The 13,578-nt window shown below is 48.2% G+C and overlaps 2 protein-coding genes across 2 annotated transcripts; both read right to left on the reverse strand.

Annotated features, from left to right (window-relative positions):
- Positions 1 to 971: 971 nt before the first annotated feature.
- On the reverse strand, positions 972 to 8,840 carry LOC120689460. Its single transcript, XM_039971722.1, has 3 exons — positions 2,843 to 8,840; positions 2,341 to 2,433; positions 972 to 1,346 (listed from the first exon to the last, which is right to left on the reverse strand). The coding sequence occupies exon 1, from the start codon at positions 8,838 to 8,840 to the stop codon at positions 6,420 to 6,422; it is 2,421 nt and encodes an 806-aa protein (XP_039827656.1). The 3' UTR covers positions 972 to 1,346; positions 2,341 to 2,433; positions 2,843 to 6,419.
- Positions 8,841 to 9,900: 1,060 nt separating this feature from the next.
- LOC120689461 (early nodulin-20-like) lies at positions 9,901 to 11,121 on the reverse strand. The gene is made up of 2 exons (XM_039971723.1): positions 11,065 to 11,121; positions 9,901 to 10,233 (listed from the first exon to the last, which is right to left on the reverse strand). The coding sequence occupies exons 1-2, from the start codon at positions 11,119 to 11,121 to the stop codon at positions 9,901 to 9,903; spliced, it is 390 nt and encodes a 129-aa protein (XP_039827657.1).
- Between the last annotated feature and the right edge of the window lie 2,457 nt (positions 11,122 to 13,578).

A 13,578-nucleotide genomic window follows, 5' to 3' on the forward strand; every position in this document is an offset into this window, starting at 1 on the left:
TTTTTCTATAGATTTGATCGAAGTTAGCCAAAATTAACTTAGAATAAACCTAATATGATATATAAAAATAAAAATGGAGGGAGTAGTACGGTATATGTGAACTTAAAACAAATATATTGTCCGTTGCTATGGATAAAGGTGTATAAATATCGATTCCTATAAGCGCCCGTGCGTTAATTTGTAGGAATTTACGTGATTGAGTTGCGGACGGAGGGGGCTGGTCCACCTCGCATACAGAATGGACTAAGATTCACCCATCAATAACATGAAACGGACCAAACCAAAAAGTATATATAAATAAAAACGGATGGAGTAGTATCAATCTTGTGTTGTTAGTCCATAATATTATGTAGTCCAATTGACTCAAAACAAATATATGTGGACTTATATTTGGTATATCATTAGAGTATTTATTTATTTGTATTTTATTAACTAGCAATTATATCCGTGCGTTTCTACGGATAAAGTTTTATAAATATCAGATATGTATAGGTGTCCATAATTTAATTTGTAGAGATTTATATGATCGAGTTGTGGTCGGAGGGGCTTAGTCCACCTCACATAAGAGATGAGCTAAGGTTCATCTGTTAACAATACTAGTGGAGATGCACGTGCCACAAGCACGTGTTTAAAGGAAAATTATATTTAAAAATATCACATATTTTAAAAATAATTATATTTACAAATAGCATGAGATTTTGGCTACTCGTTAATATTTAAGAAAAATTAAAGGTAGATTTTGTGGACCTCACATGATAGAACTAATATAAATATTTGGAAATTTGTAGCTCTATCATGATCACGTGTATTTTCAAATGAATTTGGATCGCTCTTGATTTTTTGTGAGGTCAGGGTTTTGCATCTGCATATTTCTATTTATGTATTACTTCAATTTGTACTAATTGCACTAATTAAAGTTGATTTAATGTTATTTAGTTCATTCTTCACCAAATACCAAGCAGACCAGCTAGTTCTCTCAGAAATTTTCCTCCTCATCCTTTGCCAAAAAAAATTCCAAGAATATACCATCATACATGCTTGTGAACAACTATAATCAACTGGATTCTTAGAACTGTGTTAAAAAGCTGAGAAGTTCAATCTATAAATATGCAGGACTTGTACACTTCTTCTTGATAATCTAACTAGTTTTTTGTTAATAAAATTGGACTAATGCATTCATCTGGACATAAATACCATTATCTAATTAATGTTGAGGATCCATAGATGGCCCTCGGATACCTCGCCACTTGCTTGCCCAATAATAAAGAACACAGAGCAGTAGCCGCTTGCCGTTCGTGCTCCTTTACCATTTTGCAAACAAGACTATCACTTCTGAACCAAAGATCCTGCACTATAACATATATTGATTAGAGTCAGACAAACTTTAGTGTCATGAATCAAGAATTTATTCAATTTTCAGAGAGACAAAATTAGAATGATTAGCAAAGTATATTGATCCTAACATATATTTTTCATATATATGGACATCAGGCAATCAAACCTAACCAGGTCTTGCAGACCTTGCTTACTTTAGAAAAGGTAAATAATATAGTTTACATGGTATATTTAAAATGGCATTCCCTCGTAGCCTGTAATTCTGTAAACCCTTGCCACGACCTCAAAAAATATTGCATGATCTTTATAAGCCTTAAACAGGCAAATGTTTGGAAACATGCATCCCTCTTATATCTATTATACATCTTGCCTTTGTTTGAATTGCTTGCTACAATATCTTGTGGTCTGTAACTGTCTAAAACTTTGGAAAGAAGACGTGTCAATCCAATTCAAAAAGGGAACAAGGAATTCAGCAACAAACATATACAACGTTGGAGGCGGCTTAAAGTATGTAATTTTTGTTTAAGCAAGAATCCTTGACTGCTCTGAATATCCACTGAAGAAATTACAACAAAGTATTAACTAATTTGACAGATCAACATTTTAGTGTTTGATTTGATAACTCAAGCCTGGATCTGTTTCAGAAAGCATTGCATATCTGAATGAAAATTTCACTTTTTAACGATCGTTAGCACAAAAAAAAATGATCCTAGCATTAGTAAACTGAACATCACGTACTCAAATCAGTAAAATCTATTGCTTCAAAAGTAGACTTCATGTTTCATGCATTGTCACTGATATATTTTGTTAAGCAATCATCATATTTTTGGTTAGTAAAATGAAATGATTATCATATTTGCAAAACAAACCGAGCCTCTCCATTACCCAAAAATTAAAGTCATATTGGCACAAGGCTTATAAATTTGCTAACAAGAACTGGTTTTGGAATCTATTGGAACAACAACAAAATAGGATTCAAGAGCTTGGATTCTCTAACTTCATTACCAGGTTTGCTAGTACTCTTTCATATCTCCATTCCTTGTTCTGGAACAATGTCCTAGAAATATCTTCAATGTTTCCTTGTATGCTTATGCTTGCCTGATAAAAAGAGAGGGCATGATATAAAATTTAAAAATAGGAGAATGATCTCATATCGAGAAAGCTCTCACCCTAAATTCAGTCATTTTACCCTAAAAACAATAATATGATGAACATGCGAAATTGGGCCACAACTTAATCACGACAATATTCAGGTTAACATGCAGAAACAAAGCTACCATAACCATATCTGTTGCTACTTGTTGCCTGAATTTAAGTGTGAGGAAAAGGCAAACAACCAACCCTAGTATATATAGAATGCATCCCCATCTCATGGATTTTCACCTTATGAACATATATAATATTCAATTCTCAAGAACAGTGAGTCCTCACAATATTTATTCTTTAATTTAAATGTTCCCTTAGGATAGCATGAGTGTGCAAATCTGTCAAATTGTTTTGCAATTACCTGAGGAGGTAAGGTATATCTGAACAAAGCCCTGCGCCTCAATGTCTGAAAGCAATACAGGGCAATTAAAACAAAGTAGCAAACATAACTGGAAGAGCAAGATATATAGAAAGGCACTTGGTCATAGGTAAAACTAATCATGATATTTTGTAAAGTAACCAGTTAGATAATGCATGTGATGGCAGCCATTGTAGCCTGAAAAAGAAAAAAAATGCAGAAGCATAGACAGTTAGTTAATATGCAGTGAGCCGAAGAAATTGTTTCAGATTCTGAGACGTTTGTGCATAGTTCGTTTCTGCTACAGAAATATGGACGATATGGCTTTACATTCAGACATTCAAAATTTTCAAACTGCCATCATGCTTTTCTGCACTGTATAGCACAATTAACGTATCCAATGACTGAAATTCTTACCTCAGCAATGGGTAACACATGAACATCGATTAGAAGGAATAAATTAAAAAATCTTAACTGAATGCTATTTACTTAACTGCATGCATATATAAATAAATGTACAGGGCTGATGCCAACACGGCACATAGTTCATAATAACTTGTCCTTGCTCATCCATGCATTCATCATAAGGTTAATTGCATCCCTGCATTAATTTTCATCACTATTCTTAATGTATGGACATATGACTTTTAAGAACCATGATAATTCACAGCTTGTAGATTTCTGAAAGACGCAGTTAAAGTGTTGTATAATCTGCAGAACCAAATAAGCAAGGGAAATCAATGGAGCTCACTACAAAATCATATGTATCATATGGCTAGCGTTTCGCTGTGCTTAAAACTGAAACAAATCAAATTGCAACTATTAGAACTGAAACAAGCAAGTAGCCAAGCATTGACATTCAGAATGTTCATCAAGAGGATGAAAGAATGCGGGACTCACGAGAACATGAGGCTGTGTCCGCTGCGTGCTGCTAGGGAGTACAAGTGGCGTGCTGCGTGCTGCTGCTGCTGCTGCTGCTGATCGAGATGTATCTTCCGAGGCGCAGGGGCGACATGACGCCCTCTTCGACGGGTCGAAGTGCGGCACAGTGATCGTCGTTTCGTCGGTGCAGCAGTGGCCACGGCTTCCAGACCTCCGCGCGCTGTGGCCGCTCTTGTTGCCTGCGGGTGCGGGGGTCAGCACCTCAGCGGCGCCGGTGTGTCACGACCCGTGGCCGCCGGGGAGTGCCGTGGCGTGAGAGGATCCAGAATGACACAGAGAGGGTAGAGGGGACGGGCGGCTAGCCCTGAGTCCCAGCAACTTGTTTCTCAAGAAGATGAATCATCTCCCCGGTACAGAGTCGCTCGGCCTATAAGCGCGAGCATCAGACACTGACATCACGAGTCCACAGGTTACAATAATGAAAACGATAAAAGCTAATCAGGTCACACGTCGATGGCGCCTTGTGCCGTTCCCGCCTTCGCTGTAGACGTTACACCTCCCCCGGTCGAAGAAGTTGCTTGTCCCCAAGCAACAGCATCAGGAAAACACGCCTTGACGACGTACAGATCTTCCCAAGTAGCAGAAGCTTCGGGCATATGACTCCACTTGACAAGAACCTGTGGCACAGCCTGGTTGCCCTTCTTGACTAGGCGACGATCCAGCACACGTTCCGGCTGCAGGTCCTGAATGCTGAGATCCACTAACTTAGGTAAGTCAGTGTATACAGGAGCGAAATTAGGAGTAAAAGGTTTAAGCTGTGAAACATGGAACACCGGGTGGATTAAACTGTGAGCAGGCAGGTTAAGACGATATGCTATAGCACCAATCTTCTCAATAATTGTAAAAGGACCAAAGAACTTATACGCCAATTTGGGGTAGGGATGACTGACCACCGACTGCTGCACATATGGTTGGAGTATCAGTAGCACTCGTTCTCCAACCTGAAAATGCCGGTCAGAGCGAGACCGATCGGCCTGAAGTTTCATCCGGTTTTGAGCTGCAGCCAAGTGAGTTTTAAGAGTAGCTAGTTGTGTCTCCCGCTGGTGTAGGAACTCAGCAGCTGGTGATGAGGAATCAGTAGGAACAGGCAGCATAGTACCCAACTCGGCCTCATACCCATAAAGAGCCTTGAAAGGTGAACACCCTAGGGTAGAGTGATAGGTAGAATTGTACCACAATTCAGCTAAAGAAAGCCAGGATCTCCACTGTTGAGGCATGTCACGGACTGCACAACGCAAGTACATCTCCAAGCATTGATTGACCCGCTCCGTTTGGCCGTCAGTTTGAGGGTGGTACGCCGAACTCATCTGCAATTTAGTGTCCACCAGGGAGAACAAAGCACGCCAGAAAGTGCTGGTGAAAATCTTATCCTGATCCGATACTATCGTTTTTGGGAAACCATGGAGCTTAACCACATTGTCCAGAACGACCCTAGCAACAATCTGAGCTGTGAAAGGATGCTTGAGAGGAAGAAAATGACTATATTTAGTAAACCTGTCTACTACCACCAGGATAGTGTTGCTGCCAGCTGACATAGGAAGACCCTCAATGAAATCCATGGACCAATCTCTCCATGCCCTTGAGGGATGGGTAAGGGTTGTAAAAGACCAGCAGGATGAATCAGTTCATGCTTGGCCTGTTGATAGATCTGACATTGCTTGACATATTCTATGACTTGACTTTTCATACCTTTCCAGTGGAAGAGTTGCTTCAGACGGTGATAAGTGGCCTGACCCCCGGAATGGCCTCCAATGGCTGTGGAATGCAAAGCTGCTATCAACTTGGTTTGCAAGGCTGAGTTACTGGCAATCCAGACCTTGGATTTGTACTTAATCAGGCCTTGTTCCAGACTGTACCCCTCTTCATCAGGACTATGAATGGTCAGTCGAGTTAGAAGAGCTTGTGCCTTGGGATCTGTAGCATAAGAATTAAGGGCCTCCTGTACCCAAATATGCTGGGCTTCGGAAACAGCTTGTAATGATAACAAGTGACCCACTCTGGACAATGCATCTACTGCCACATTCTCCTTTCCTTTTCGATAAACCACCTTAAACTACAATCCCATCAGCCTTGTCATAGCCTTTCTTTGCATATCTGAATGGAGATTCTGTTCACAAAGGTAGGAGAGACTCTTATGATCTGTACGAATCAGAAATTCTTGCCTTTGAAGATAGGGTCTCCATTTTTCAACAGCCATAATTAAGGCTAAGAATTCCTTTTCATAGATAAATAGTTTTTGATGAGCTGGTCCTAGAGCTTTACTGAGGAAAGCCACTGGCTGATCTTTCTGCATAAGCACTGCACCAACACCTACTTCAGATGCATCAGTCTCCACCACAAAAGGGATATTGAAATCGGGTAGTGTCAGCACTGGAGTAGTGGACATGGCATGCTTGAGACTGTCAAAAGCATGTTGAGCTTCAGAAGACCAGCAGAATTGCTTCTTCTTGAGTAACTGAGTGAGTGGTTTAGCAATTAAGACATAGTGCTTCACAAATTTTCTATAGTACCCTGTTAAACCCAGGAAACCCCTCAACTCAGTGACATTGGAAGGGGTGGGCCAACTGAGCATAGCAGCTGTTTTGGTAGGATCTGTGGAAACTCCTTTGTCAGAAATAATGTGCCCCAGGTACTCTAACTAATGTTGGGCAAAAGAACATTTGCTCCTCTTCATAAACAACTGGTGCTCTCTGAGCTTGGACAGTACTTGTTTGAGATGCAGCACATGATCCTCTAGTGTAGGACTGTATACCAAGATGTCATCTAAGAATACCAACACAAACTTCCGTAGAAATGGGCTTAGTATGTCATTCATGATACACTGAAATGTGGCTGGAGCATTGGTGAGGCCAAAAGGCATAACCCTGAATTCAAAATGGCCATGGTGGGTTTTGAATGCAGTCTTGTGCTCCTCCCCCCTCTTCATCCTCACTTGATGATACCCAGACCTCATATCAAGCTTGGAAAAATAACAAGTGCCAGCCAACTCATCCAAAATTTCATCCACTAGGGGCATAGAAAATCTATTCTTAATAGTAATATCATTAAGCCTTCTATAGTCTACACAAAACCGCCAACTACCATCCTTTGTTTGGACTAACAACACAGGGGATGCATATGGACTAGTACTGGGTGTAATCAGGCCAGCAGCAAGTAACTCTTTAACTTGCCTCTCAATTTCGTCTTTGTGTAAAGGAGAATACCTATATGGTTTAGAGTTGACAGGAACATCATTGGGCAAAATAGGAATAGCATGGTCATAGTGTCTCTCTGGAGGAAGACTCTTAGGTTCAGCAAACACATCTTGATAAGCAGCCAATATGGCCTGGACAGGTTCAGGTATATGTTCAGTAAGGGAGTCTGGTGGACAAACAGTCACTGCAGCCAAGGCCCAAACATCATTGCCAACCAACCATTTCTGCAATCTATCTATTAGTAATTCCTGCAGGGAAAGGTCCATAGGTTGTACACCTTGCAAAGTGATTGACAATCCTTTGTGTTCAAAGGACATAGTCTTGTTATCCCAATGGTGAGTAATAGGACTGTTTGCACTAAGCCAATCAAATCCCAAAATAGCATCATAGGCAGGCATATCCAAAACCCTCATAGGAGTAACAAAAGAATAGCCTTGAATCCACCATTCTAACCCTGGTACACGTTTGTCAGAAATCAAGATGTCTCCATTGGCCACTCTTACTTGCTTAGGTGGCGCAGGGACTGGTACAATTCCCACCTTCTGGAGAAAAGCTGAGCTGACAAAGGAGTGTGAGCTGCCACTATCCACTAATAAGAGAAAGACTTTGTTCTTCACAAGGGATCTCAAATTCATGGCCTCACCATGTTCAGTGCCGGCTAAGGCATTCAGAGATAATGTGCAAAATTCCTCTGTCAAGGCATCCTCTATTTCCAATTGCTTCAGCACTTCATCATTGAGGGTAACATCCAGATCATTAAGAACCAAAGCATTCACCTGAGTCTTAGGCCTCTTGGTACATTTGGCAGCATGGGAAGAATCATATGGCTCCCTGCAGTAAAAACAAAGGTTGTTGGCACGGCAGTAATCCCTGAGTTGCCTCTCTTTGGACAGTTGAGGTGTGGCAGGTGTGGATTTGTACTCAGGTTTGGGAGTAGTGGAAGTTGTATAACGAGTGGAATGAGCTGATTTGGGTCCTGCACTCCTATACTTCTCTTGGATAGTCTGCTGCATTTTGGCCAACATGACTGTTTTTTCCATGGTTCCAGGAACTTGTCCTTGTACTGGATACCTGATTTCTGGTTTGAGCCCCTTGATAAACTGTGAGACAAAGTAGGTATCTGCCATCCCCAAGTCATGCATAGCTACCTGATATTGCAGTGCTTCGAATTCAGACACATATTCATCAACAGTACCAGTCTGCTGGAGCTCAAGCAATTCATCAATAGCGTGCTGATAATCATAAGCACCAAATTTCTGTTCTACTGCCTTGATTAGGTCCTTCCATGTCCCCAAGCCATGCTTCAATTTGTACACCTGAAGCCACTTTTCAGCATTGTCATCCATATGCAAGGATGCTGTCGTGGCCCACATAGATTCAGGTATATTCATGAGCTTGAAGTAATCCTGACACTTGTCCTTCCAGATGCGTGGATTCTTGCCATTGAAACGGGGAAAATTCATTTTGGGGGCAAAGCCTTTAGCAATAGATCGATCAAACGTGGGCTCACGCCTAGATGCGAAGGGATTTTGACTCTGCGATGCGGTGTGAGAAGTGCCTGGACGACGTGGTCGGAAGGGTGGCACAGTGGAAGTTTCAGACGAAGCAGTGCTACTCTGCATTTCCTCTTCATTACGCATCTGATGGTGGGTTAATTGTGCCACAGCTTGGCCGGTGGATTCCAGCTGCTTGGCCAGGGTCTGCTGATCCTTAATCATCTGATCTAACACGGTTGCAGAGATGTCAACTTTGGCTTCCAATTTGTGTTGCATACGGTCGACTTCCTCTACCTTAGCAAAAAGCAAATCGAAATTCTCAGTGATACTATCCCAACGTTCCTTATCCAGAGTAGCCTGATCCTCCATGGCAGACAACAGGATCTGGGTTTGAGCGGAGGGCTTAGGGGGAGCCGTGGCGTCTGCACCTCAAGCAAGCGGACTACGATCCGGTTTGACTTAACCTCGAACACCACACGAGGCCCAAATCGAGTCGCACAAGCCGAAGGGTTGCAGCAAACACTCACCGGAATCCCCGAGCGTACGTCGAGATGTTCGATGTCGCGCCCGTTCACGAAACCCGAGTCATTGTCACCACCGATGATGCCGACGAAGCCTCTCAACGCGTGGCCTGCTCGTCCAGGTCGCAGGCACCAACCACGGATGAGGAAATCGCCCCATTACAACCTAAGCAGTGTGGAAAACTGGTGGTCGACGGCGCCGGAACGGCTAACCGGCGATTTGCGGTGGCCGCCGCTGACTGGGAGTCGGTGGGCGGGGCGTGGGCGCCGGAATCGGACCAATTCGCGGCGGAGCTGGTCGAGGTCACCGGAATGGTGGCTCGGACCGAATTGGGGCGATAGAAACGACGAGGCGAAAGCAGCCGAGGAGAGACTGAACCTGATACCAACTGTCACGACCCGTGGCCGCCGGCGAGCGCCATGGCATGAGAGGATCCAGAATGGCACAGAGAGGGTAGAGGGGACGGGCGGCTAGCCCTGAGTCCCAGCAACTTGTTTCTCAAGAAGATGAATCATCTCCCCGGTACAGAGTCGCTCGGCCTATAAGCGCGAGCATCAGACACCGACATCACGGGTCCACAGGTTACAATAATGAAAATGATAAAAGCTAATCAGGTCACACGTCGATGGCGCCTTGTGCCGTTCCCGCCTTCGCTGTAGACGTTACACAGTGGCGTGGGTGTGTGTGACCGCGGCTTCCAGACCTCCGCGCGCTGCTTGGGCGTGCTGTGGCTGCTCTTGTTGCCCGCAGGCGCGGGGACAGCGGCGACAGTGGCGTGGGCGTGGGTGACGGGGACATGGTCGCGAGCAACCCTTGCGACGGCGTACAGACCAGCCCCATCGCCAACCGGAGCTGCGAGCGCACCGGCGCTGCGGGCGCAGCAGCAGCCCCTTCTTGCCCCTTCTGGCTAGAGGGGAAAGCGGGCGGCGGCATTAGGTGCAGCGTGGGGGAGGCGCACGGGCGTGAGCTGCGAGCGCTCCCGCTCCCCCCTCCCGTCGCTGGGCAAACTTGCCTCCTTCCACGGCGGCGACGCGTGAAGCTGCGGGTTCCTTGGGGACGCCGACGCCCCTCCCCTCCTGTCGCAGGGAAATTGGGCGCCTCCCTCGGCGCGCGCGGAGCGAGGAGACCTCGTCCCCAGCGGCGGCGGTGCGGGCCTGGAGGCTGGAGCGGAGGAGTGGCGCGGCGACGGGGGCCGCGGGGGCGGAGGAGTGGTGCGGGAAGCAGGGATGAGAAAGACGATCTGGGGAGAAGAAGATCGAGATGGGAAAGGAAGGAGTAGCGGGTTTTTTTTTACCGACCGGTGGGACAAAACCGCCGGCCACCAGTAGCGGTAAATCAGATCGGTTTGACCGGTTACCAAAAAAACCAGCTAAATTCAAAATCTAAACCAAAAACTCATGTTTAACCGGTTCCTATCGGCTAGCCGACCGGTTTGACCGGTTTACAGATCCGGTTTGATGGTTACCAGTCGGTTTGAGTGGTAACCGGTCGGTTTGAGTGCTAACTGGCCAAATTCAATTTTTTTAGTTTAAATTTAAATGACCGCAAAGTATACTAAATGAATGTTTGTATAACATGTTTTAGTCTAAATGAACCCTACAACCCTCTTTTGTACTACTTTTACATTGTATTTGTATACTTTTATATGCACGTTTTTTAACTTCAAATGCTCGCAAAGTATACTAAATGAACGAATATTTGAAAAAATTTGACACCATTAGATTCGTCGCAAAGTAATCCTCCCCGCAGAGGAGAAAGGGGACTTTATTGCTCAATGCGAATAAAGATTACAAACGGTTACCGGCGCGAAGCCATCGAAAGATACAAACATGTTGCCACCTACGTGGCAATTTTCCCTGTCTTGGGGAGGAGCGGGCGACGAAGAAAGGCATCGGGCCCCTACCTGATGCAACAGCGAGGCTGCTAGGGATGCGAGGACCAGCCCCCAGACCACACGGGTCCAGCGGGATGCTTTCCTCGCAAGCCTTCTTCTAGCGTCTCCTCCACCGAAGACCATGCGGGGGGTCGAGCTGGCGGACAGCACCCTCCGCACCGTCTCCCCGAGAGCAACCTTGTCGCCTGGGGGGACGATGCAAAGAACAGCCGCCCAACCTGGCACGAACGCCATGGTCCGGCGTCTCCACCCCCCTTCAGGCTAGGGGACATCGCAGAAGCAGGATCCCACGGGCCCAATGCTCTTCTGCTGATCCCACTGAACCTAAGGGATGGAGCGCACGCCGCAAGGCGACCAGGAACGCGGGAGCCAAGGTTCTGCGTGCGGGACGGCGTGATGAAAGCGCCAGCTGCCAAGCAGCGGGCGCCGCCGTCGCCCTGGCCCCCCCTCAGCACGCGGACACGTTTCGTCCTTCAAACAAACAAACAAAAGGGCACGCGCCTCGAGCACCCTGCCCGCAAGCGCACTACCCCGTCTGACGAGTTGTCACATCCGCCGGGCCGGCGCCCAGGCGCGCCTGGCGGGGGCACGGCAGTCTCCGATCACGTCAAGGGAGAAATCGCCGAAATACCCTTTGGTCGAATCCCTTGACTCGACCAAAGCCTCGGGGGCTACTGTCGAGTACCACAATTAGGGACACCCTAATCGGGGTACTAAGATTGCTTTAAAAAACACAAACACCTGTTAAAGCAACTGGGCCCACGAAGGCCCACGGCCTGCTTCCCGTCTGGAAGAAAGGAAAGGACTCAAAGAAGCCCAGCGTGCGGCCCATTCACATTCCCCTCGAACCCACTGAACAATCTCCGCCTCGTTCAAGGGTCCCTCTCGGGTCCGCTGGGCAATCTCCGCTTCGCTCGAGGGTAGCGGAACTACCCTCGAGCAGAAGATCAATCTCTGCCTCGCTCGAGGGTAGCGGATATAGCTTCGAGCGGGTAACTTATTCTCTGCCTCGCTCGAAGGTCCCTCAATCACGCAACGCACCTCCGCCTCGCTCGAGGGTAGCGGATCTACCCTCGAGCGGTGTCTCATCTCCGCCTCGCTCGAGGCCGTCTTTCGGCACAAAGGACAAACGGCTCTGCTGCCCAACCGCTCGCCGTACGAAGGCATTCAAAGCCTGCCACTCCACCACGGCTCAAAGGACGGGCGGCGTCAGGCCGCCACTCCCACAGTAGATATGACCGGGGTCCTATCCGCTGACTCTGGTCACCACACCGCCATCCCGGACGCTGTGGCAGCGCCTTGGGACCTGTTACGCGGGGCAAGACAGGCTCGGTACTGCTCCCGCCGACCTCCCGGACTCGCCTCCCACTGCAACCCCTCGCCCAGACGCAACCCCATCGCTCCGACTACGCCAGCCCGGCGCGATAGGCGCTCGGGTCAGCGTTCGCGACAAGCGCACGCGGAGCGTCGTCGCACGGCACGTCACAACTCCTCCACGTGGGTCGAGGCTGGCGTGTCGCAACCCACCATCGAGGCGAACGGGGCCACCGTTTCGTCACCACGTGCCTCGGCATCATCTGTGCCGGCACCGTCACCTGCAGCAGCGCTAATGCCTCCCAGGGGGGCTCGACTTCGCCCTCGCCCTTCCCCTTCGGGATGCGCAACATTGCCGCTCGCACTTACGCCTCTTCAATCAGCACTAACCTCACCGAGTATGAGGATCTGCCGGGTCATCATCTTCTATCGATCCGCAACCTCATTGCATCGTCCCTCGACGAATCCTACCCCGAGACGGCGAGCTCGATCGCCGACGACGTCAACTTCTTCATGAACAACTTCGCGGCCGAGGAGGCCGAGGACTACTCCGGGGTCTACGACCCCGACGCTCTTCGCTCGTTCTAGCTGGCGACGGCCTACTGCCTCACCTGCTCCGAAGACTCCAGCGAGGGGGATTTCGATCCTTCCCGGGAGTGCTTCATGGTGGACCTTGCGGACGAGCAAAACGACAACGCCCCAAGCAACGACGGGGACACCGGGGCGAACGCGCGGGCAAAGCAACCGGCTAACCCGCCTGCAGCACCCTCCTCGTCAAGCTCGGCGGCGCGACAAGCCCAGATGACGCAGCTCAAAGAGCTTCAAGCCAAGCTTGACGAGCAGCGTCAACAAACCCAGGAGCTGCGCGCCGCACTCGAGCAGCAGCGTACCGCGCGCGGTACACATGCCCAGGCGGCGGGATGTGTTGCCCGGGAGCGCATCCTGGCCGACGCCGACGTTGACAAATCTTCGGAACTGCAAACGGCCGGCGAAAAACTCGTCGCTGCGGCCTATCTACTTCAAGCTATGCCTGAGCCGTCGACGCCTTCAGGCCGCAACTTGCGCCGCGAGGCACAGGAGCTCATCGAGCAGGCTGCCGTGCAGCAGGCCGAGAGTTCTGCGTCTCGAATGCGCTCGAGGGCCCCGGAGCGGCCTGGAGGAACTGCGCACCAGGACCGCGAGGTTTCTGTGCACACACCACCAGCAGGGAAAGGCAAAGCAGCCGTAGTGCCCGGTGCGAGGGCACCCTCGGTGCACGAGCGCAACGGGAGAGTTCCCGTAAGGGAGCGAATCCGCGACACTCGCGGGCACGCCGGCAACGGCGATGCCCGCAACGTCATCGATGGTAGGAGGTACACCCCTCGACGGGGTGGACGC

Source organism: Panicum virgatum, chromosome 9N (assembly GCF_016808335.1).
Source record: "Panicum virgatum strain AP13 chromosome 9N, P.virgatum_v5, whole genome shotgun sequence".
In the NCBI taxonomy this organism is placed as follows: domain Eukaryota; kingdom Viridiplantae; phylum Streptophyta; class Magnoliopsida; order Poales; family Poaceae; genus Panicum; species Panicum virgatum.

Coding starts and splice junctions, on each gene's coding strand:
- LOC120689460 (XM_039971722.1), bottom strand. CDS start 8,840: ATGGAGGATCAGGCTACTCTGGATAAGGAACGTTGGGATAGTATCACT.
- LOC120689461 (XM_039971723.1), bottom strand. CDS start 11,121: ATGGCGTTCGTGCCAGGTTGGGCGGCTGTTCTTTGCATCGTCCCCCCA. Junction 10,234..11,064: donor TCGTCCCCCCAGGCGACAAG/GTTGCTCTCGGG, acceptor TCTTCTCCCCAG/ATCGTCTTTCTCATCCCTGC.